The sequence below is a fragment of the Epargyreus clarus genome, unplaced genomic scaffold (genome assembly GCF_041222505.1).
Source record: "Epargyreus clarus isolate Ecla_fem2 unplaced genomic scaffold, WU_Ecla_fem_2.2 ptg000034l, whole genome shotgun sequence".
In the NCBI taxonomy this organism is placed as follows: Eukaryota; Metazoa; Arthropoda; class Insecta; order Lepidoptera; family Hesperiidae; genus Epargyreus; species Epargyreus clarus.
Genome location: NW_027332239.1, coordinates 6,172,916 through 6,195,119, shown reverse-complemented (window position 1 = coordinate 6,195,119; position 22,204 = coordinate 6,172,916). Strand labels below are relative to the sequence as shown.

The window sequence follows — 22,204 nt, the reverse complement described above, 5'->3', positions numbered from 1 at the left end:
TGTCGGCGTTTAGGCCGGGACTCCACCAAAGCAGAGATGTGTGCGGTGTGCTGTGTGCTGTGCGAGAAGAGATGTTTTTCAGCTCGCGGGACTCCACCAAAGCGGAGATGTGTGCGGTGTGCTGTGTGCTGTGCGAGAAGAGATGTTTTTCAGCTCGGGTGCGGGGCGTTGAGTGCTCAGTACGCATTCTGACACGAAAGGTAGACGATGTCGCTATTATTACAAAAAAAGTATCTTCTTTTACTTGAAGAAGAACTACAGTCTGAAGAAGCAGAATTGATAGCTTTATACTACCTAAACAAAAGAAAACATCGGTTTTGGAAAAGAAGTCACTTGTATTACCATACCAGTCATGGAGAATTTTTTACTCTGTTTAATGAGTTAGATGATGAAAGTTTTACCAAGTCCTACAGACTACCGAGGAATATATTCTACGAACTACATAACTTAATTAAACCGCATATATTTAAGCAAGATACTAACTACAGGAGATCTATCTGTACCCAAGAGCGGCTAGCAGTATGTTTGAAGTAAGTACCTACCTAATTATTTTTTTGTTAATGTGTGTTTGTGTTTATGTGTGTTATCTGCGTTTGAATGTGATCAGTCTTTTTTGAGTGTTTGTTTTTTTTGTGTAAAAGGGCTAAGTGAGAAGTACTCAAAACGAGAATCAAGAAGTACGAGAATACATGAAAAATATTATGTAAACTGAGGTATGTAAGGATTACGAGAAATCGAGATCCGTTGTCTCTTTCTACCCCTCCGGGAGACTGGAGTGATGCATATTATGTAAAAACCAAATATATTTTTATATTATCTTATTTATTCATAAAGAAAACAAAAAAATCAACTGCCGTTCTGGCAGTAGCAAAAAAAACGTAAGGTTATATTAGAAACATAACGTACAAAAAAATTATAACAGTAAATCACATGAGACATATTGCTTTCTTTTCCATATAGTTACAAATTATCATATGTGTCTTCTTCGTTTCTGAATGCTTCTATCTGTTCATCGGTCATGTGCGTATCTTCCAAGCTTGAAACAGGTGCCTGTGTCGAACTTGGACCCGGTATTTGTGTTGAGCTAGGAACCGGTGCCTGTGTTGAGTTAGGACCACCGGCCTGTGTTGATGTAAGAACCGGTGCCTGTGTTGAGCTAGGACCCGGTGTCGAACTTGGACCCGGTGCTGAAGTGTAACCGGGGGAATACCAATTATTTTCATTTGTGTTATACCATGTGTTTTGTAGCTCAAGTTCTTCCAATTCTAAAAGAACATTGAAAATTTTACGTTTAGCCTGAAGCTGCATATATTGAGAAAGCTTTTTTACACTTTTTGATATCGACAGAAAAAAAGTGTCCATTTCGTCAAGGGTATTATTTTTCTCTATCAATGATTGTATTTCTAGTTTTTCTTGGCGTATTCTTTCACGGTTTGCATGGTGCTGTATAAGTAAATTACTTATTTCATCCGATTTTCTTGTTGCATTTCTGCATGTCGAGGCTGAGACGCTTGATGTCGGTGACGGCGAATGTTGTACAGATGGACGATCTTCTGGAGTGCTTCTTGTATGATTGCTTGATGTTTCAAAAAACTCATCGGTTACATTACTTTCCAATGAATTTGTTTCCTGTTCATTTATATTTGTTTGTGAGGTATAATTTGTAGTCCTGTTTCTATTCGTCATATATGGTATCAAAAATTCCATTACCTTCTCATATTTCCATTCACGAATTTGTTTACCACTCTGTCCACTTCTAGTGGCATTCTTCCTTTTTAATGCGTCCCGGTGGCTGTCTCTCAACTTTTTCCACTTAGATTTAGCCGTTTGATGTGTTCCATATATTTTATTGATGTGTTCCATAGACATGGATATTTTTTTACTGATTCAATAAATTGTTCATCCATTACGTTTTATTTAAATTAACTAATTGTTTACGTTGAAAAATACAAACTGCACAAATTATTCACGATAAAAGCGTGTGCTCGCGCGCACGGTACTAGCAAGATGGCCGGCCGGCGCGCGCGCGGGGTTCTGCGGGTTGCTAGCGGGCGAGAGGGGGGAGGGTGACATCGCTCACTGCACGCCGCTCACATCTCTCGTCTCCACTGCGCGTCGTCCGCGCACAGCTCACATCTCCGCTTCCATCGCGACATACAAATATTACACATCTCCGCACAGCGATCTCCACTGAAGCTGAGCGGAGAGGAGACGTGTCAATAACTCAATTCTATTGGTTGTTTAAAAAACATCTCCTCTCCGCTCGTCTCGTCTCCGCTTTGGTGGAGTCCCGGCCTTAGTGGCCGGTGCGGGCCACAAGAAGCAAGCTGCGACGATTTGTAGGCTGCGTGCCCAGTAGGCAAACTGTTCGCTGCCGACTGCGTGAGCCGCAAATTTGTGGCAAACCGAAATTCTAGTGAGCGGCAAACTAAGAACAGTTTGCTGGCGTCGCAAGCAAACTGTTCTGAGCTGCCACTGCCGACTAAACCGAGTTCAGTTTACTTTTGTTGTACGAAGGGTGTGGTTGTGTTTGTCAAGATGGATATTTATGAGGTAATTGGTATTTTAGAAGCGATGGAAGAAGATAAATGTAAAAAGAAGCACTGGGTTCATCCATTAAACCAAAAAAGATTAAGTATTGGACAATTTCACGTTCTTTATCCGGAACTCAGGAAATATCCGGAAAAGTTTTACGACTATTTTAATATGACTTCTCTTACATTTGATAAACTGCTGAACTCTATAACCCAATATATTGCTAAAAATAATATCACAAGAGACACAATATGTCCCGAAGAACGGCTCACTATTACATTGAGGTAAGAAAATATGTTAATTTTAATTATTTTTATTTAAAAATCAACAACGTATAAATTTGTAATATTATACCTAACAAGTAAATATTATTGTTTTGATTATTATTGATTTATCACTTCACAAAATCAGTCTTATTAAATAATCATTTGGAATAGGAACTAGCATTAAGTAGGTATGACTAAGTCATTCTTCATCCTCTTTGTGGTCTAAACCACCTCGCAATATGGCTTCTATGTCTTCTATTTCTGCTGAAGAGCTTGTAGAACTATGTGATGGACTATTTCGAGAACTTCGAATGGTGCTGGTGCCAGCAGAGTTGAAGTTGTTTGAGGTTGAAGGATTGTTCTGAACATTTGATGTATTACTTCCACTCATATAGCCGTACTGATATGGATAGCTATTTGTAAACCCAGTTTGCATTAGAGCACGATCATAATTATTGTGTACGTCATACTTTATATTTTTGATTAATTTCATCACTTCAAATCGAAATTCAAAATTTTGTGTAGGGGTCATTGTCTTCATTTCCGGTAAAATAGTTAGTAAAAAGTTCATATCCGGATCGTTTTCTTTTTTTTTATCCATCGATTTAAGTAGTGCCTCCTGAAACATAGTCAGCTTTTTTGGTTTTGGTGTGCTGCGATTGCCTTCTGAGTTAGTAGAACTACTCATATAATCATTTTCATTAATCTCTGAGTCGCTAGATGTCTCAGCTATAATATTGCTGGACGTCTGGTTGTTAGCTCTAGAAACATTTAAAAACTGCAACATATTCAAATAAGGAGTCTTGCGTTTTTTTGGTGCCCCACTTCCACTTTTAAGTGAGGAATCCTTATTTTTTTCTCTGGAGTGATAGTCGCGTAATCCTTTCCATTTTTTTTGTAGGTCTTGTACTGAAACAAAAATAACCAATAGCTCATATTCTTTCAGATTCCTGTCAACTGGACTAAGTTATGGAAAAATTGCCCAGGAGTTTATTGTTGGCAAATCGACGGTACGGAAAATAATAATAGAAACTGCTTGTGTTATATGGGATGTCTTACAGCCACAGAACATGCCAGAGCCTTCTGAAGAATTATGGCTAAAAATCGCAAGAGGATATTATGAAAAAACAAACTATCCAAATTGTATAGGATCTATCGATGGCAAGCATATCCGTATCCGAAAACCACCAAAAAGTGGGTCTAACTATTTTAATTATAAGAAGTTTTTCTCAATTGTTCTGTTAGCCGTAGCAGATGCAAACTGTTCTTTTATAGCTATTGATGTTGGTGCTTGTGGACGAAACGCTGACAGTAATATATTTAGAGAAAGTATTTTTGGCAAAAAATTGGCTCGCGGGTCCTTAAATATTCCTAACTCTATTAAATTGCCTAACTCAAATGGATTACCCCAACCTTTCGTGTTTCTTGGGGATGAAGCATTCGGATTGCAAAAACATATCTTAAGGCCTTTTCCAAATAAAAGTTTAAATAAAGAAGAGCGAATTTACAATTATCGTCATAGTCGGGCTAGAAGGTGTGTAGAATGTGCATTCGGAATTCTAGCAAACAAATGGAGAGTTCTGCATACACCGATTGCTACTAATGTGAATACAACTATCGCTATCGTAAAAGCTGCTTGTATTTTACATAATTTTGTCATAGCAAGAGAACAATCACGATATGCACGTCTTTCGCGTCGTACCTCAACGACTCTTACAAGTGCAAGTAGCCGAATAATTACTGTATCAAATTCTGGTAAAACAACAAGAGACAACTTTAAAAACTATTTTCTTAACGAAGGAAAATTACCCTGGCAAGAGAAATACTTGTAAGCTATAACGTACAGGACGAAATGGTGTGACGGAGTTTGCAAGACATCCGCTACCTATGTGCGTGCGGCTTATAAAATGGAATGTTGCAAAAATAATAAATACAATGGAACTTACTTCTTTTTCTTTTATTGCTTTCTTCTAAGTTTTGCCAATCAGCGTATAGAATTTCAGCGATTTCATTCCAAGCACTCTGCTTTAATACTCTATTACTGTATTCTTCACTCAATATGTTCCATATGCATGGTCGATTTTGTACCTCGGTAATAAGGCTGCGTGCCCAGTAGGCAAACTGTTCGCTGCCGACTGCGTGAGCCGCAAATTTGTGGCAAACCGAAATTCTAGTGAGCGGCAAACTAAGAACAGTTTGCTGGCGTCGCAAGCAAACTGTTCTGAGCTGCCACTGCCGACTAAACCGAGTTCAGTTTACTTTTGTTGTACGAAGGGTGTGGTTGTGTTTGTCAAGATGGATATTTATGAGGTAATTGGTATTTTAGAAGCGATGGAAGAAGATAAATGTAAAAAGAAGCACTGGGTTCATCCATTAAACCAAAAAAGATTAAGTATTGGACAATTTCACGTTCTTTATCCGGAACTCAGGAAATATCCGGAAAAGTTTTACGACTATTTTAATATGACTTCTCTTACATTTGATAAACTGCTGAACTCTATAACCCAATATATTGCTAAAAATAATATCACAAGAGACACAATATGTCCCGAAGAACGGCTCACTATTACATTGAGGTAAGAAAATATGTTAATTTTAATTATTTTTATTTAAAAATCAACAACGTATAAATTTGTAATATTATACCTAACAAGTAAATATTATTGTTTTGATTATTATTGATTTATCACTTCACAAAATCAGTCTTATTAAATAATCATTTGGAATAGGAACTAGCATTAAGTAGGTATGACTAAGTCATTCTTCATCCTCTTTGTGGTCTAAACCACCTCGCAATATGGCTTCTATGTCTTCTATTTCTGCTGAAGAGCTTGTAGAACTATGTGATGGACTATTTCGAGAACTTCGAATGGTGCTGGTGCCAGCAGAGTTGAAGTTGTTTGAGGTTGAAGGATTGTTCTGAACATTTGATGTATTACTTCCACTCATATAGCCGTACTGATATGGATAGCTATTTGTAAACCCAGTTTGCATTAGAGCACGATCATAATTATTGTGTACGTCATACTTTATATTTTTGATTAATTTCATCACTTCAAATCGAAATTCAAAATTTTGTGTAGGGGTCATTGTCTTCATTTCCGGTAAAATAGTTAGTAAAAAGTTCATATCCGGATCGTTTTCTTTTTTTTTATCCATCGATTTAAGTAGTGCCTCCTGAAACATAGTCAGCTTTTTTGGTTTTGGTGTGCTGCGATTGCCTTCTGAGTTAGTAGAACTACTCATATAATCATTTTCATTAATCTCTGAGTCGCTAGATGTCTCAGCTATAATATTGCTGGACGTCTGGTTGTTAGCTCTAGAAACATTTAAAAACTGCAACATATTCAAATAAGGAGTCTTGCGTTTTTTTGGTGCCCCACTTCCACTTTTAAGTGAGGAATCCTTATTTTTTTCTCTGGAGTGATAGTCGCGTAATCCTTTCCATTTTTTTTGTAGGTCTTGTACTGAAACAAAAATAACCAATAGCTCATATTCTTTCAGATTCCTGTCAACTGGACTAAGTTATGGAAAAATTGCCCAGGAGTTTATTGTTGGCAAATCGACGGTACGGAAAATAATAATAGAAACTGCTTGTGTTATATGGGATGTCTTACAGCCACAGAACATGCCAGAGCCTTCTGAAGAATTATGGCTAAAAATCGCAAGAGGATATTATGAAAAAACAAACTATCCAAATTGTATAGGATCTATCGATGGCAAGCATATCCGTATCCGAAAACCACCAAAAAGTGGGTCTAACTATTTTAATTATCTGGAGGCACGGCAGTGCCTCCGCCAAGTCGAGCCAAAAGATAAGAAGTTTTTCTCAATTGTTCTGTTAGCCGTAGCAGATGCAAACTGTTCTTTTATAGCTATTGATGTTGGTGCTTGTGGACGAAACGCTGACAGTAATATATTTAGAGAAAGTATTTTTGGCAAAAAATTGGCTCGCGGGTCCTTAAATATTCCTAACTCTATTAAATTGCCTAACTCAAATGGATTACCCCAACCTTTCGTGTTTCTTGGGGATGAAGCATTCGGATTGCAAAAACATATCTTAAGGCCTTTTCCAAATAAAAGTTTAAATAAAGAAGAGCGAATTTACAATTATCGTCATAGTCGGGCTAGAAGGTGTGTAGAATGTGCATTCGGAATTCTAGCAAACAAATGGAGAGTTCTGCATACACCGATTGCTACTAATGTGAATACAACTATCGCTATCGTAAAAGCTGCTTGTATTTTACATAATTTTGTCATAGCAAGAGAACAATCACGATATGCACGTCTTTCGCGTCGTACCTCAACGACTCTTACAAGTGCAAGTAGCCGAATAATTACTGTATCAAATTCTGGTAAAACAACAAGAGACAACTTTAAAAACTATTTTCTTAACGAAGGAAAATTACCCTGGCAAGAGAAATACTTGTAAGCTATAACGTACAGGACGAAATGGTGTGACGGAGTTTGCAAGACATCCGCTACCTATGTGCGTGCGGCTTATAAAATGGAATGTTGCAAAAATAATAAATACAATGGAACTTACTTCTTTTTCTTTTATTGCTTTCTTCTAAGTTTTGCCAATCAGCGTATAGAATTTCAGCGATTTCATTCCAAGCACTCTGCTTTAATACTCTATTACTGTATTCTTCACTCAATATGTTCCATATGCATGGTCGATTTTGTACCTCGGTAATAAACCTTTCCGTTCCAAAGGACATACTTAGATTTTTTGTGGTATGGGTAGTTAGGTTAGGTAGGTATGTAATCGATGAATAACAACACGACCACACGCGTCGATTGTTTATGTCCAACTGTCCGCATGAACTGTTTTCGGCAAACTGTATTCACTACGCCGGCGAACTAAAACCATTTTGCCGCTGACTGGAACCGGTTTTGCTCTGTGTAAGAGCCGGTCCACACGGCGCGTTGCGTCAGCGTTGCGTCGACGTAGCGCTGTGGCTGCGTCGTTTTACATACTAATAATCATAGTGTACACACGGTGCGCTGCGTCGACGCAGCGCATACGCGACTGAGCTGCAGCGCACGAGACGCAGCGGGCGGGGGAGTACTCACTTACGGAGCGTTACGACTCCGTCGTAGTAACGCTGCGTTGGCGCAGCGCCCGTGTGGCCGGCTATGCGTAAAGCTCAGAATACACTAAGGGACAAACGGAGTGACATGTTGCGAAACATGTTGCTCGTAAACTACGTAAAATGTCCCGAGACAAATGTCGCGGCACATTTTGCAGGCCACACTAGTCAGTGTTTATAGAAATGTCGCCCGAGGAGGTTGTGGCTATTAGTGCTGCGTACATTATTTTATCGGGTAATAAGAAGAAACGAAAGAAACGGTGGTGGATGCGTAATTATTTACGGGAACGAGAAACAAGAATCAATATCTTAAGTGACCTTCGGTTATCCGATGGATCATTCACTAATTTTACGCGAATGTCATCAGCCGATTTTGAAATTTTATTGAAAATGATCGGTCCATCTATATACAAACGTGATACAAAACTACGGAACGCTGTTGCCCCTCATATAAGACTTGCAATCACATTGAGATATTTGTCGACTGGCGATTCATATACTTCCTTATCGTACACTTTTAGAGTGTCAAAGCAACTGATCGGTAGAATAGTACCAGAAGTTTGTAAAGAACTGATAAATCAATTGAAATGTTTCGTAAAGGTAAGTAAATACATACAGATTAATTTTTAACACCAGTTTTATTCAAATTAGAATCAACAACTTAAAAAATACAAAATATTAGGCTTAATAATACGATGCTAACATTGCGCATATTAAGTGTGTATTGTTATCATTGCTCGTTTGATGACTCCATCGTTGAAATAATTTTTGTTATAGGGTCATCATCCGGACTAAAATTATTACTACCGGAGACGGTACTATAGTTGCGCTGCCCTGCTGGCTGGCTATTCTCATCTACATAATCAGGACTGGCATAGCTGGATGTAGTACTATAGCCGTGATGCTCAGTCGGCTGGCAATTATGGCCGGAACGGTATTTCCCCAAACGTGCATCAATAAGAATATTATTTATATAATATTTTGCCATCAGTATGGAATTTGTGTCTTTCATTTCACGTAGCTCTGACGCTACGTATTGCCCATATACAGAAAATTCATCTTGAGACAACATTTTGCTTTTAGCAAGACTCATAACTTCATACGCTTCGTTCATTCTATCTTCATTTGGTAAAGTTCTTTTGCGAATTCGAGACGTAGATGGCCTAATGATTTGCGGATCTTGCGGTCCTTCCTGATTAATAACTTGCGATTCTAATTCAACTGTAGGCTGATTATTCTCTTGAAGAGCTTCTGCATTTGGAGACTCAGGAATCGTGTCTTGGCTTTGTTGTGTCTGAAAAACATTAAAAATAAAATTTATTATTCCAGGTTCCAGCTACAACAAATGAATGGAAAGAGAAAGCTCGTGCTTATGAAATTATATGGAACTTCCCTAATTGCCTTGGGGCTATAGATGGCAAACACGTTTCTATTATGGCTCCTGCTAATTCGGGTAGTGACTACTATAACTACAAAGAACAATTCAGCATTATTTTATTAGCTATTGTGGATGCAGATTATAATATTATATATGCAAATTGTGGTGCTAAAGGAAAATCTTCGGACAGTGGAGTATTTCAAGAGACTGCTTTTTATAAAGCTTTGACTGAAAATCAGCTTAACTGGCCAGATCCAGAACCCATACAAGAAGGTGGGCCTAGTATGCCCTTCGTACTCGTAGGAGACAGTGCTTTTGCACTAACAGACAACATGATGAAGCCATATCCTGGTAACCATGAAGCAGGGACAATGAAACGAGTTTTTAACTATAGACTATCAAGAGCTAGACGAATTGTTGAAAATGTGTTCGGGATTTTAAGTGTTGTGTTTCGTGTATTCCGAGGTCCTATTGCTCTGCGGCCTGATAATGTTGAACTGGTTGTAATGGCATGTGTATATCTGCATAATTTTTTAAGACGAAATTGTCAATCAAGATCACTCTATACCCCTCATGGGACCATCGATTATGAAAATTTTGATCATGTTATTGTAGAGGGATCCTGGCGCCGAGAAAGTACACCTTGTAATATGTCTAATTTAAATAATATCGGCAGGCGCAACCCACAGTCGGCTATAGAAATAAGAAACAATTTTGCTGAATATTTCGTAAGTGCACAAGGACGTGTACCTTGGCAGAATAATTTTTAGTACATATAAGGGCGGGTACAGACTGCTGCAACACAACATGCAATGCAACACGAAACGAGCATTGCATCAGTGTAGACGCGGGGCGCGCACAACGTGCGCACGAACCGCGCATGTACCTACTCACATCTGTTTCCGAGATGCGCGCGAACGGATCGCTCAGTCTGCTAAAGAACACGCAAAGGAATGGATCGTGACGACCAATTGCGGGCTCTGATGATAGTCAGTGCTTCATTATTAATAGTGAATCATGTGATAAAACGCAGAAGACATCGACGTTGGTGGCGTACAGAGTTGTATAGTCAGAGAGCTGGTGCAAAACTAATGGCCGATATGAGATTAACTGGACAATTTCAAAATTTCTTAAGGATGAGTCCAACGACATTTGAAGATCTACTCAGATTAGTCGGACCAAGAATTTTTCGGAATCGCACACAGTTAAGGGCTCCAATTTCAATCCAAGACAGACTGGCAATAACACTTCGTTTTTTAGCTAGTGGTGACTCTTACACAAGTTTACAGTATACCTTCAGAGTATCAAAACAAGCCATAAGTGGCATTATTACAGAAGTATGCTCCGCCATAATTGAGGAATTAAAAGATTATATCAAGGTAAGTTTTATTCTTAATAAAACAGTAAAAAGTTAAAGAACAGTATTATCACATCAAATCATTAAAGTCGTCATAGGATTGGTTAGATCGATTGGTTAGATTGGTTAGATTCCATGTTCGACCGAATTCCTGGTTTGAAGGGAATAAGTATTCATTTTAGCTGATATATAGGAAGCGAAAGTTGTAGTTAAATCTGGAGCGCCTGAATTTCCCAACTTATTGGCAGTAGTTTGTAATATGCCCACTACATCGGCCAGTACACTGCTGCTTTCATCTTTTTTTGCTTGTTTAGCTCGCGTAGGTTCATACCGTGTACGTGGAGTAGCAAATTCGTTCTGCAGATTTTCTTCATTAATCGGTTGTTGAACCGCCTCCTGAAAAACATAAAAATAATTTATAACTGTAGGTCCCATCTCTTGATATAAACTACTAGATAGTAGATATAACTCTCCAGGAAGGTAGGTATCGTGGCACCGATGGACAAATGTCGAAACGACTAAATATTTAGTTCGTTTTTTAGTCTAGTTCAATATAGCTAGCAATAAAATCAAGAGATGCTCACTATAATGGCACCTCAAAAATTGTCACCAGCGAGTGTTGGGCTACTAAGTACAATGACTGTCTCGTAGCCATAAATTAAATAAAAGTTTTTTGTTTTAGCTTCCAACGACAGAAGAAACTTGGTTGAACATAAGCAAACAGTTTGAAGAGAAGTGGAATTTTCCACACTGTTTAGGGGCACTGGACGGAAAACATGTTGTGCTTGAGGCACCTATCAAAAGTGGAACTGAATTCTACAACTATAAAAACTTCTTTAGCATCGTTCTTTTTGCTTTGGTTGACGCCGATTATAATTTTCTATTTGTAGATGTGGGATGCCAAGGAAGGATTTCAGATGGTGGCATCTTTAAAGATACAAAACTCTGTGAAATGATAGAAGATCGTACAATAAACCTTCCATCACCTGATTCACTCCCACGGAGACATATTCCAATACCATATTTCTTTGTGGGTGATAGTGCCTTTGCTTTAAGTGAAAATCTGATGAAACCATATGCTGGGGCACATCCAAAAGGCACTTCAAAGAGAGTATTCAACTACAGGCTAAGCAGAGCCAGAAGAACTGTTGAAAATGCATTTGGTATCATATCGTCTGTCTTTAGAGTTCTCAGAAAACCAATGCTTTTACAGCCTGATAAAGCTGAGCTAGTGGTTATGGCAATTGTCCTTTTACATAATTATTTGAGACGTCACTCTAGAAATACATATATGAATGACACTGAAGATGAAGTTACGAATGAAGACACACGTAGGCAAAATAATGAAGATATGAGATCACTACTACCTATGAGAAATATTCCTCGACGATCGCCTGCACATTTGAATGCGTTAAGAGATGAGCTCTCCGATTATTTTATGAAAGAAGGGAAGGTTCATTGGCAAGACAGATGTTCGTAAAAGAATCAATCCAGTTTTACTTACCGTGTTCGTTCTCTTTCTCGGTTTGTTACGGTTGTCCAAGAACTTCAAAGAATCAAAGGCAAACCATCGACTTTTGTATGTCTCCGAGGCACCTGAAAAAATAAAATAATAATCATGAAAAAAATTAAATAAAAAACATAATTCAGTCAGTTTTAAACATAGTTGTTTTTAAGTAAACTTGACTAATAATAATTAATAATATTTAATAATTAATTTGTGATTTCAATCCATTAAAATATTGTAGTTGTTGTCAAAGTTGTCATTTTGTAGAGAAAAAAGCCAATTTCAATATTAGTCGGCTATGCCAATTTACATTTCAATACACAAACATTTTTGCGGTTTCTAACCTACGATTGTACTAAGAATAAAGTATATGAATAAATAATAAATAGTAAATTATTATTATTTATTTACCTTTTCCTGTTCCTTTCGATTTCTTTTCCTTCGCTTTTTCACGACGGTAGGATGATAAAATACTAATCATTTTACTGTAACATTTTTCTTGTGTTGTTTCCATCAAATTAGCAATTTCCATCCATGCATCCTCTTTAAAATGTTTTTTATAAAAATTCTCATGTTGTGGATTCCACAAAATTTCCTTTGATCTGTACACTTCAATTAATTGAAGCACTTTTTCTTCACTCCACGTAAATGTAACCGCCTCCTCCGCCGCAGTAGCGTCGTCTTGTTCCATGTTCGCGCGCGTCTAGCCGTACACACCACACAACCTGTCCACACTGACGCTCCGCGCATACTGCGCGCCTCTTTGTGTTCGGGGAAAAAACCGACAAATTTCGGGTCGCTACGCGCAAGAGTTGCAACAATCTGTTCGTGCGCGTAGTAGACGCGGTTCGTGCGCGCAAGGCGTCTACACTATGGGAATTCTGTTACTACATGATACATTGCAGCAATGTGGACGTCAAATTCTTGCATTGCATGTTGCATTACATGTTACATTGCACCAATGTGTACCCGGCTTAAGAGTATTGTACCCCAGACACTACATTTATATTCTTGCATAATTAAAAATTGGATATTAACTAATTACACTTGACTTTGACTTACCGATATCTCCAATGAATCCACGCCACCAGACGTTGTAGCTCCTTTCAACAAAAACTTCATTGCGTCATACGCAAACCATGTACTGGACTTAACATGATCTCGTCCACTACCCGTAGTTTTGGACGATATTATTTTCTTTTTCTCCCGGATAAATTGGGAACGAAGTGTATGCATTTTGTTCTCTATTTCTTTTTTTGGTATGTTTAGGGCCTTTGCTATGTCCTCCCACGCGTCATTTTTCTTTAATTTATTGCGGTAATCTCGATTTGTAGTATCCCATAGCAATCCGTAACTCTGGTAGAGTTCGATCAAATGTAGCACTGTTTCGTTTCCCCACACTATTGACATGTTGAGAGACACGTTGCGCACGCGTCCACACTCAGCGACAACCTGCGCGGCACTGACGCGCAACACGTGCGCCCGCTCTCAGTACGGGAGCTGGCAACATGTCCCGCGTCACGTAAATGTTCCTCAAAATGTTGAGGGGCATGTTGCGGGACACTATGCAACGTTGCAGCGTCACGTATATTGGGTATTGCGCGTCATGTTTCGAGACAAAATGTTCCCTAGTGTATCCGTGGTCTAACGCTGCAAACTGCGAAGAGTGAGCGCTAAACTAGCAAACTGTGAACACTCCATTTAAAATATATGGAAGGACGTACTAAATCGATACGCCGCTAACTCAGAGCCGGTCCACACGGCGCGTTGCGTCAGCGTTGCGTCGTCGCAACGCAAAGGTTTTACGCATAGCCGGCCACACGGGCGCTGCGCCAACGCAGCGTTAGAGCCGGTCCACACGGCGCGTTGCGTCAGCGTTGCGTCGTCGCAACGCAAAGGTTTTACGCATAGCCGGCCACACGGGCGCTGCGCCAACGCAGCGTTACTACGACGGAGTCGTAACGCTCCGTAAGTGAGTACTCCCCCGCCCGCTTCGTCTCGTGCGCTGCAGCTCAGTCGCGTATGCGCTGCGTCGACGCAGCGCACCGTGTGTACACTATGTTTATTAGTATGTAAAACGACGCAGCCACAGCGCTACGTCGACGCAACGCTGACGCAACGCGCCGTGTGGACCGGCTCTTACTACGACGGAGTCGTAACGCTCCGTAAGTGAGTACTCCCCCGCCCGCTTCGTCTCGTGCGCTGCAGCTCAGTCGCGTATGCGCTGCGTCGACGCAGCGCACCGTGTGTACACTATGATTATTAGTATGTAAAACGACGCAGCCACAGCGCTACGTCGACGCAACGCTGACGCAACGCGCCGTGTGGACCGGCTCTCAGTCGGCGGCAAACTGTTTGCCTACTGTGCCCGTAGCCGTAGCGTGTGGCCGCCACCGGCGCCAACCGTGTGCGGAGAGTCTATACAAAATGTATGAAAATTACAGGAAATATGCCAGTGGCGGCGTTTTGTGGTTGTGGCCCGTGTGCGGGAGCCCTAATGGCGGGCGAGTATATACCCATCTCGCTTCACGCGTCTCTTTCTGTCTTTCGGACCTGTCGCGACGTGTCCAAGGATAATTCGAGGCTCACAAGGCTTGCATTTACAAGGTCACAATACTCGTGTATCTGACACGTGTAACTCTATTCGGTACGTTTTATTATTTTTACATTTTAATTATTTCTGATTTTCCTAACATTTCTTATTCTAATTAATAATGAAACAACCTATTCTACTATATTACATACTTATACATAAGTCCCTAATTCCTAATATAAATTGTGTTTTATTTTTTAATCAAAACTCTTATTTCTACAACTTATTCTAATACATTGAATTATATTAAATAACATTGCTAACATATTCTAATTAATCTATTGAAGACGTCGCTAACAGAAGGAATGGCTACTTTCCCGCCCGAACAACATGTACCTGCTGCTGCATAAGAGGAAGCCTCTTTCCACTTAAGAGCTCCGCAATATTTGCAATCTGTACTCATTGTTTCCATATTTATAAGCTTGTGAGTTTCATAATCAAGAGTCTCGTCATACTCAAATGCATCTTCGTCGGACTCCCAGCTGTACCTGTATAAAATGCCGTCAGATATAGTGAAACCTTTATCTGACCAGGGTCTCCTCCTTAAGGGTTCGTCAGCTTCAAGATCGTCGACAATCTTGCACACCTCTGGGTCCTTCCTTCGCTGGTTTTCACGGACGTCAGCTTTGCTTCGCCTCGGCATATCTACAATTGCCATATACATATCGGAGTCCGGGTCTTGCGCAAATGTTGGGCGTGACAGCGTATCTGCCACTACGTTAGACCGTCCGGGCGTGTACTCGATGACGAGGTCGAACTCCTGCAACACCAGAGCCCATCGAGCCAGTCGTCCGCACGGTGACCGTTGGCTCATAAGCCAGCGTAGTGGCTGGTGATCTGTCCTAACAGTAATCTTCGCTCCTTCTATGTAGCTAGGGAACTTACCTACAGCCCATACAACCGCCAGGGCTTCGCGCTCTGTCGTCGAGTAGTTTCGTTCAGCGCTAGTAAGGAGTCGGCTCGCATACTCTATCGATCTTTCATCAAGGCCCTCCCCCTGCATCAAAACCGCACCCAAACAGTATGCACTGCTATCTGTGCAAAGAATAAAAGGTTTCATCTCATCTGCTTGTCGCAGAATTGGAGCAATAACCAAAAGATTTTTAATATGCTTTAATAAATTTGTCACTTTGCACTTCCCTTTGCTCGCGGGCAAACACCTCACTCAACACTTTGTACGCTGGTCGAGGAGTACCATACATGGCCCGCAAACGTATCTTCGCGTCCGCCCACGTAGTCACATAGTCTCGTACGCCGCGCCACCACACGGCGGCAACATTGGCGCACTCTTTATACACTCCCACGGAGTCCAGAAACGCCTCCAGTACTTCTGGGTCGTTTGATGCGCCGTCAAACCGCGCCGTACACGCGGTGAAGTTGCCGCCTGCGGATGGTATTGCCCCGTGGTCTACGAACGACGACGTCATCGCAGCCTTCGTCGGACTCGTCGGGCCAGCCGCTACCTCAGGAGACGACGCCTCGGAGTTCACGACTCCACGAGGCGCCGCGAGCAGCGCGTTGATAGGCGCCTTATTTGCTTCCGCTTGCGTCTTCCCGATGTTTTCCAGGAGAGTGGACAGAAATTGTTCGGAAGGTAGTCCATACTGCGTCGGCGCCGTCGCGCCGGTAACAGGCTCTTCCCCAGTGGAGCTTGAGTCTTTCATTGCAACGACGTCCTCCTTCTCCACAACACGCTGTTGTCTTGTCGTCAGCATTTTCCACTATACAACATTCCAACGCACGTAAAACTTACGTAAAGAATACGTTCGGCCACTAAGTTGAGCGATAATTTATAATAAACTTTTATTTATTATAAAACTTAGGTTAACAAACTAAGATTAAACAAAAGGGGTCTAGACGGAAGACGCTGGCGCGCAGACGCATTCACTCGCGCGGCTCCAAAGCAACAAAGCTTTTTTCTCAAAAAACACGGCGCAAGGCATAAGCTCAGGCGCATGCGCGGTATCCTTGCACATCGTACGATCGCTCCTGATTGGTCAGGCGCCGGCAAGGACATCGTACGATGTTTGGGGATCCGTCGGATAAATCGAACCTTCTTTTTTTTTTAAATAATAAAAACGAAGTGTTCCCGCGCTACACATATATTATATATTTTTTTAGTTACATAGCCCTTATATTAAGCGCCTTCCCAGGGCTGCTGATTGAGAGCACTGTGTGTAGCATAACCCTGCTGTTAAGCAAGATTGTTCCTATCTGGGTTCTCTGTACTGTGAAGCTGTGATTGCATTTCATAATTTAAATCTTCCACACCAAGTTGTAGCACAGGAGCATTTGATTTGTTACAAATGTTGTGTAATATTACACAAGCATTAACCATGCGGCCAGCTACTGCAGGAGAATAGTGTCGTACCCTGTGTAAGCACTGAAAAAGTGCTTTAAGGAGTCCAATTGCACGCTCTATGGTATTCCTCGCTCGCACATGCAGATGTGTATAGTATGCCTCTGGTGTACCGGCTGTTGCATTTAGTATTGGTGTGTTCATTGTCCTCCTTAATAGGGGCCCAGAGTCACCAGAAAAAATATTTATCATAATAATGTGTCTATTAATATTCTAAGTTAGGTTATAAAGTGATTATTTTAAAATTTAAAAATAATCAGTTTACCTAGAAGCCAAATATTTTCTGTGTTAGAGATCTCTCAATGAGATTGAAGAGGATGATGACTCCATATAAAGGAGTCATGGGTAGTTCCACCATGACTTGCATTAACACTGGTAATTTGCATGTTAGAATCACAAATCTGTTAAGACAAAGACTTGATTGTAATTTTTAGTGTTCCTATTTGCATCTTATTTATGTTGTTATCCCTTAATAAGGCGCAAGCCTGTGTGAAAGTAACTACAAAATTGAAGGTGAATTTAGAGTACATTGATACCACTTATTTCAAAAAAATATAGTTTAAAGAGGGGGGGGGGGACATGGAAACCCCCTTTTTTCGGTGGGAAATTAATTTCCCTTGCCCGATTCTGTCTGTACACTTTTGGTCGAAGTGGGAAAATAATACCCCTTGCCCGGTAAGGTTAGATACATTTACTGTACTTTCGTTGTTATTCTAATACAAGTGTTTCTTCCTTGCTTCGGTTGTTATAATTTTTTTTTTCGAATTAATTATTATTTTTATATTTTGATAAATGAAAAAATGACGAATATGGAATCATATCTTTATTAGTAATTTTAAAATTTTAATTAATCCTGAGGTGAAGCCTCATGAAAGGATTTAAAACAGTTTTTTGCACATAGTGCTACTTGACAAGTTGAACACATTATTTTAGTTCTCTTTTCCTCCTTCTTGGTGCTGCAGAAACGACACCTTTTATAGCTATTGCCTTCCTCAGGGAGATGAATTCCAACGTTGAGGAGGCGGATCTCATCAGGCACGCCGAAGTTTGAGCTTTTTTTGTTCTTGAAAACAACTCTTCGATTTTTTTTGCTGGAATAGTTTGAAATCATCTCAAGAGCCAATCGTAATCTAAATTGTCGATGTGAATGCGTATTTACAACGTGGACAGTGTTGTAGGTAATGTAACTGTTAATTATTGACGCATCAAACATAAAAAAGAAAAGTCTCATCCAAAATTTTCGACACTTACGATTGATGGGATATGACGATCGAAAGTGATCAAAGTGATCTACGCCTCCCATGACGAGCGTGTAGCTTGCAATAGCTTTGGGGCAGAGGACCTCTTTCCTTGTCCCATCTTTTTGAGTTCTTTTAACCAATATTGTGGCAGTTGGATGGTGAGCTGTCGTGAGAACAGTAACATCTCGGGTATCAAGCCACTTAATGGCTGTAATAGGTTTTGCAGTTATAGCTGCAAATTGATTCTTTTCCAGTTTTAGATGTTTAGGCTGAGATTTCTTTAGTATATCTGGCAAATCTTTTCTATTTATTCTTACCGTACCTACAGAAAAGATTTTTCTTTCATACAAATCATCCAGCAAATTGCAGCTTGTAAAGAAATTATCAAATGCAAGGAGTGTGTTTTCAGGAAGATTTGTAGAAAGTTTTGCAACAACATTGTATCCTAGACCTTCGTCTTCCATATTGTCTCCTTTCCCCGTATAAACCTCAAATTGATAGAGGTAGCCTGTTTTTGAGTCACAACGCGCCCAGACCTTAAACCCACGTTTTATGGGTTTTTTGGGCATGTATTGTCTTAACCCTAGATTCATAACCTTATGTAAGAGTAGCATTATTCATAAACATTCATCCCACGGACGGCTAAATTTAAGTGGCTGGTTTTGAGGTACTTGTAAATAAAATAAATAAATTAAGTATGACTGTCTTTAATATGTTTAACTAGGAAGGTAACAAAAAAAAAATTGAGTCAAAATTAAATTTCATCGGCACATTCCACACACATGAGGCCACGATGATCCATACACATATACTTTTTGCATTGCTTACATTGAAACCTTGTCATACGCCGTTTTTTATAATCACAATAGCCACAAACCTTTTTTTGAGTACCACTTGGACCAGGTGTGTCAATGGTAGGCGTTTCACCTAAAATTTCGGCGATTTTTCTTTTTAGGCATCTCTTCAAAGTTGGCATTTCGTGTCTTTTACGTAACCATGGTTCGGTCAACTTCTCTGAAACATTCTTCACAAAACATCGTCTGCTTATTGGTTTTCGCCCCAGTTTCACATTATTATGCACGTATATTACGTATGAGTTTATTATTGACATGTTGAGTATGCCATAGAAGTAGCATAAAGGCCATCTTTGCGTTTTTCTACAACAAGACATACTTCCACACATTTGGTCGAACGTATCCACAGCACCCTTCGTGGAATTATAGAACTCGATAATTTCCGGTTTACCAGAAGCTCCAATAGTACCGTTACTATGTGTGGTAGAAAGCAAGAGCACGTTCTTGTTGTTTTTAGGTTTGTAAGATACTAACGTACACTGCCTGTCATAACAAAATACGGATGAACCTATTGGTCTTTCTTTTATCTGAAGCAACTCAGGCGGTATTTCGCGTTTATTTGCCCGAAGGGTTCCAACTATTGTACATTTATATGGTGCCTGTAGTAACTGTAGGGCCAAAGGGACTGAAGTAAACCAGTTATCCATGGTGATGTTGCGGTTGCTCCCCCACAAATTTTCAGTCAAAGTCTTGACATAGTAAGATCCGAGTGAGTCACCATTGGTTTCAGTTCTTCCAACATATGGCATAGCGTTTAGCATGTAATTTGTTTTAGAGTCACACAGCATTAAAATTTTTAGACCATACTTATTAGGTTTTGACGGAATATACATCCTAAATGGACATCGGCCTCTGAAGCCCAAGAGTTGTTCATCTATAGTAAGATAACTTCCCGCTTTGTAACTGTCCCTGCATATCTGAATGAACACTTCCCAGCATTCTCTGATAGGCGCGAATTTATCTTGAGCTTTACGTTCATCTCTGGTTGATTTATCATCAAATCTCAAGCAGTTTAGTAAAAAGTCAAATCTTTCCCTTGACATAACTGATATATAGCGAGTTCCACTGAAAGTAGGGTCAAACAGCTCTAAGCTCGTGAGATGATTGTCTTTTTTTGCAGCTGATAATAAAAGCAACCCAAGCAAAGCTGTCAATTCTTTATCGCATGTAGGAGCAATAGTGGCAGTTTTATCTTTGTATTTCGCACTTCTTATCTCAATTTCATCATTTGTATATATGAGTATCTTACGAATCATATCAGCATTTATAAAATTAGTAAAGCAATCGACTGGTTCCGTAATATCCTTCGCGTTATTAGCTGGACCCTGAATTACATGCACGATATTCCTAGCTGGGGTTCTTGTATTTAAAGATTCAAAAGGCATTGAAGACCATTTATGACCATTTTTTCCTCTTAGGTTACGAGCTGATGGAATAATTATACGTCGCGAATGTGTAGAAACGCCAGAAGTACCTGGTATTTCTTCAGTTTCAGAATCAGAAGACAAAATGACGCCGCTTCGGCGTTCCCGCTGTCGTGATCTGATTGGTTGGACGTCGTTTTCACTGTCGGAATCTGTCGGGACCATTTCATCCAATTCCACATGATCTTCGACATCACTCTCTTCATAATTTTTCTGACTGGTAGAATCATCATCACCAGAATCAGATAAACGATTCAAATAGTCCTCAATTTGCTGATCATTCATCCTAAAATAAAATAAAAAGATTTTATGTAAAATACACACAATGACACACTATGGACGATATAATAAAATGTAACTATAAATAATAACTCATACAGAATAATATAATATACTTACTTTACTCTATAAAATCGCAGAACTCATAAAAACAATGTTTTCAAAATAACTTGCAGTCTCGTCAAATGTAACACTATTCATAAACATTCGTTTCTCAGACGTTCAAGAGTCTATAACTTGTGCACAAGATGTCACTGCGAGGCAAGCGCACCCGCGTTACTAACGGTCATGCTATCTAGGAAGGTACTTGAGAGGTCATCATTCTATCTCTTTCACTCGAGGCACTAAAAACAAATTTACGTTTCGCCCGGTCTGTGGGACGAATGGTTATGAATGTAGGGTTAAGGATGATCGCCCTTTAAATTTCACCATACACTCATCTATTGACTGTGTACTAGAATTAACTGTCTCTTGCTGGAACACTTTATTTAGTTCCGTAATCATTGGTCTCAATTTGTACAGTTTTTCATATTCTGGTGAGTCCCTCCTCGGTTCATTCTCATTGTCATTGATGTGCAAATTTTCAGTGATTTTTTTAAATCTTTTAACTGTCATAATTTTTGAGATTTCGGGATTATTATAAAAAGGATCATTTGACCAGTAGAGTTAGTTATATGTTTAAGTTAAAGACAAAATGGGTATCATTAACACCTTATTGTCGAGTAATTAATGAACATTTTGTAAGCAACCATTACTAAAAAAAATCTCTAAATTACTATTGTGTCTTTCATACCAGTTGAACATTTAATGAATGATAATGTTTACGGCAATGTTTACGGTATTATTGCCAAATGAGTACAATCAATGCACCCTAATACTCCAGGAAGTTGAAACTTGTTGTAAAATCTAAAAAAAAACACATTTTGAAATGAATATCATTTTAAATACATTTAAAAAGCTCTGTGGTTCAACTCTGGCAGCTACCACCGCCACACCTATTCTGTCAGATACTGTCATGTTTGGTTTGAAGGGTATGGTGAGGCATACCAACTTATTCTCCAGGGGTAGCAGCACACCTGTGGCCATCCTCATGTAAGAATACAGTCTTGTCCGAGGTTGATTCTTACATGAGAATGAGTATGTGTATATATTGTTCATTAAGGGAACATAACAAAAAGAAAAGTAACGGTAAACGTTATAATTCCAAAATATTCGTACATAAGTTAATAAAATTATATGGAAACGTAATGGAGACGTAGGCGATCAAAATCCAACTGCGCGCGCGCCGGTAGTGGGGCGGATGGCGGGGATCTCTGAC

The 22,204-nt window shown here is 39.7% G+C and overlaps 2 protein-coding genes, 1 long non-coding RNA gene and 1 pseudogene across 3 annotated transcripts; all 4 read right to left on the bottom strand.

Moving 5' to 3' along the window:
- Positions 1 to 19: 19 nt before the first annotated feature.
- LOC140756300 (uncharacterized) lies at positions 20 to 2,001 on the bottom strand (annotated as a pseudogene).
- Positions 2,002 to 5,371: 3,370 nt separating this feature from the next.
- On the bottom strand, positions 5,372 to 7,943 carry LOC140756302 (uncharacterized). Its single transcript, XM_073091794.1, has 2 exons — positions 7,348 to 7,943; positions 5,372 to 6,268 (listed from the first exon to the last, which is right to left on the bottom strand). Exons 1-2 carry the CDS (start codon positions 7,520 to 7,522, stop codon positions 5,559 to 5,561), a joined length of 885 nt encoding a protein of 294 aa, XP_072947895.1. The 5' UTR covers positions 7,523 to 7,943; the 3' UTR covers positions 5,372 to 5,558.
- Positions 7,944 to 8,513: 570 nt separating this feature from the next.
- Positions 8,514 to 13,784, bottom strand: LOC140756301 (uncharacterized). Its single transcript, XM_073091793.1, has 2 exons — positions 13,199 to 13,784; positions 8,514 to 9,188 (listed from the first exon to the last, which is right to left on the bottom strand). The coding sequence occupies exons 1-2, from the start codon at positions 13,544 to 13,546 to the stop codon at positions 8,625 to 8,627; spliced, it is 912 nt and encodes a 303-aa protein (XP_072947894.1). The 5' UTR covers positions 13,547 to 13,784; the 3' UTR covers positions 8,514 to 8,624.
- A 5,236-nt stretch (positions 13,785 to 19,020) lies between these two features.
- On the bottom strand, positions 19,021 to 21,290 carry LOC140755934 (uncharacterized). The gene is made up of 2 exons (XR_012103851.1): positions 21,007 to 21,290; positions 19,021 to 20,893 (listed from the first exon to the last, which is right to left on the bottom strand). It is a non-coding gene; the product is annotated as an uncharacterized LOC140755934 (long non-coding RNA).
- Between the last annotated feature and the right edge of the window lie 914 nt (positions 21,291 to 22,204).

Excerpts from the sequence above, each read along its gene's own strand:
- LOC140756301 (XM_073091793.1), bottom strand. The coding sequence starts at position 13,546 with ATGTCAATAGTGTGGGGAAACGAAACAGTGCTACATTTGATCGAACTC. Across the intron at positions 9,189-13,198 it reads TGGATTCATTGGAGATATCG|ACACAACAAAGCCAAGACAC; the intron begins GTAAGTCAAAGT and ends AATGTTTTTCAG.
- LOC140756302 (XM_073091794.1), bottom strand. The coding sequence starts at position 7,522 with ATGTCCTTTGGAACGGAAAGGTTTATTACCGAGGTACAAAATCGACCA. Across the intron at positions 6,269-7,347 it reads AAGCAATAAAAGAAAAAGAA|TACAAGACCTACAAAAAAAA; the intron begins GTAAGTTCCATT and ends TTTTTGTTTCAG.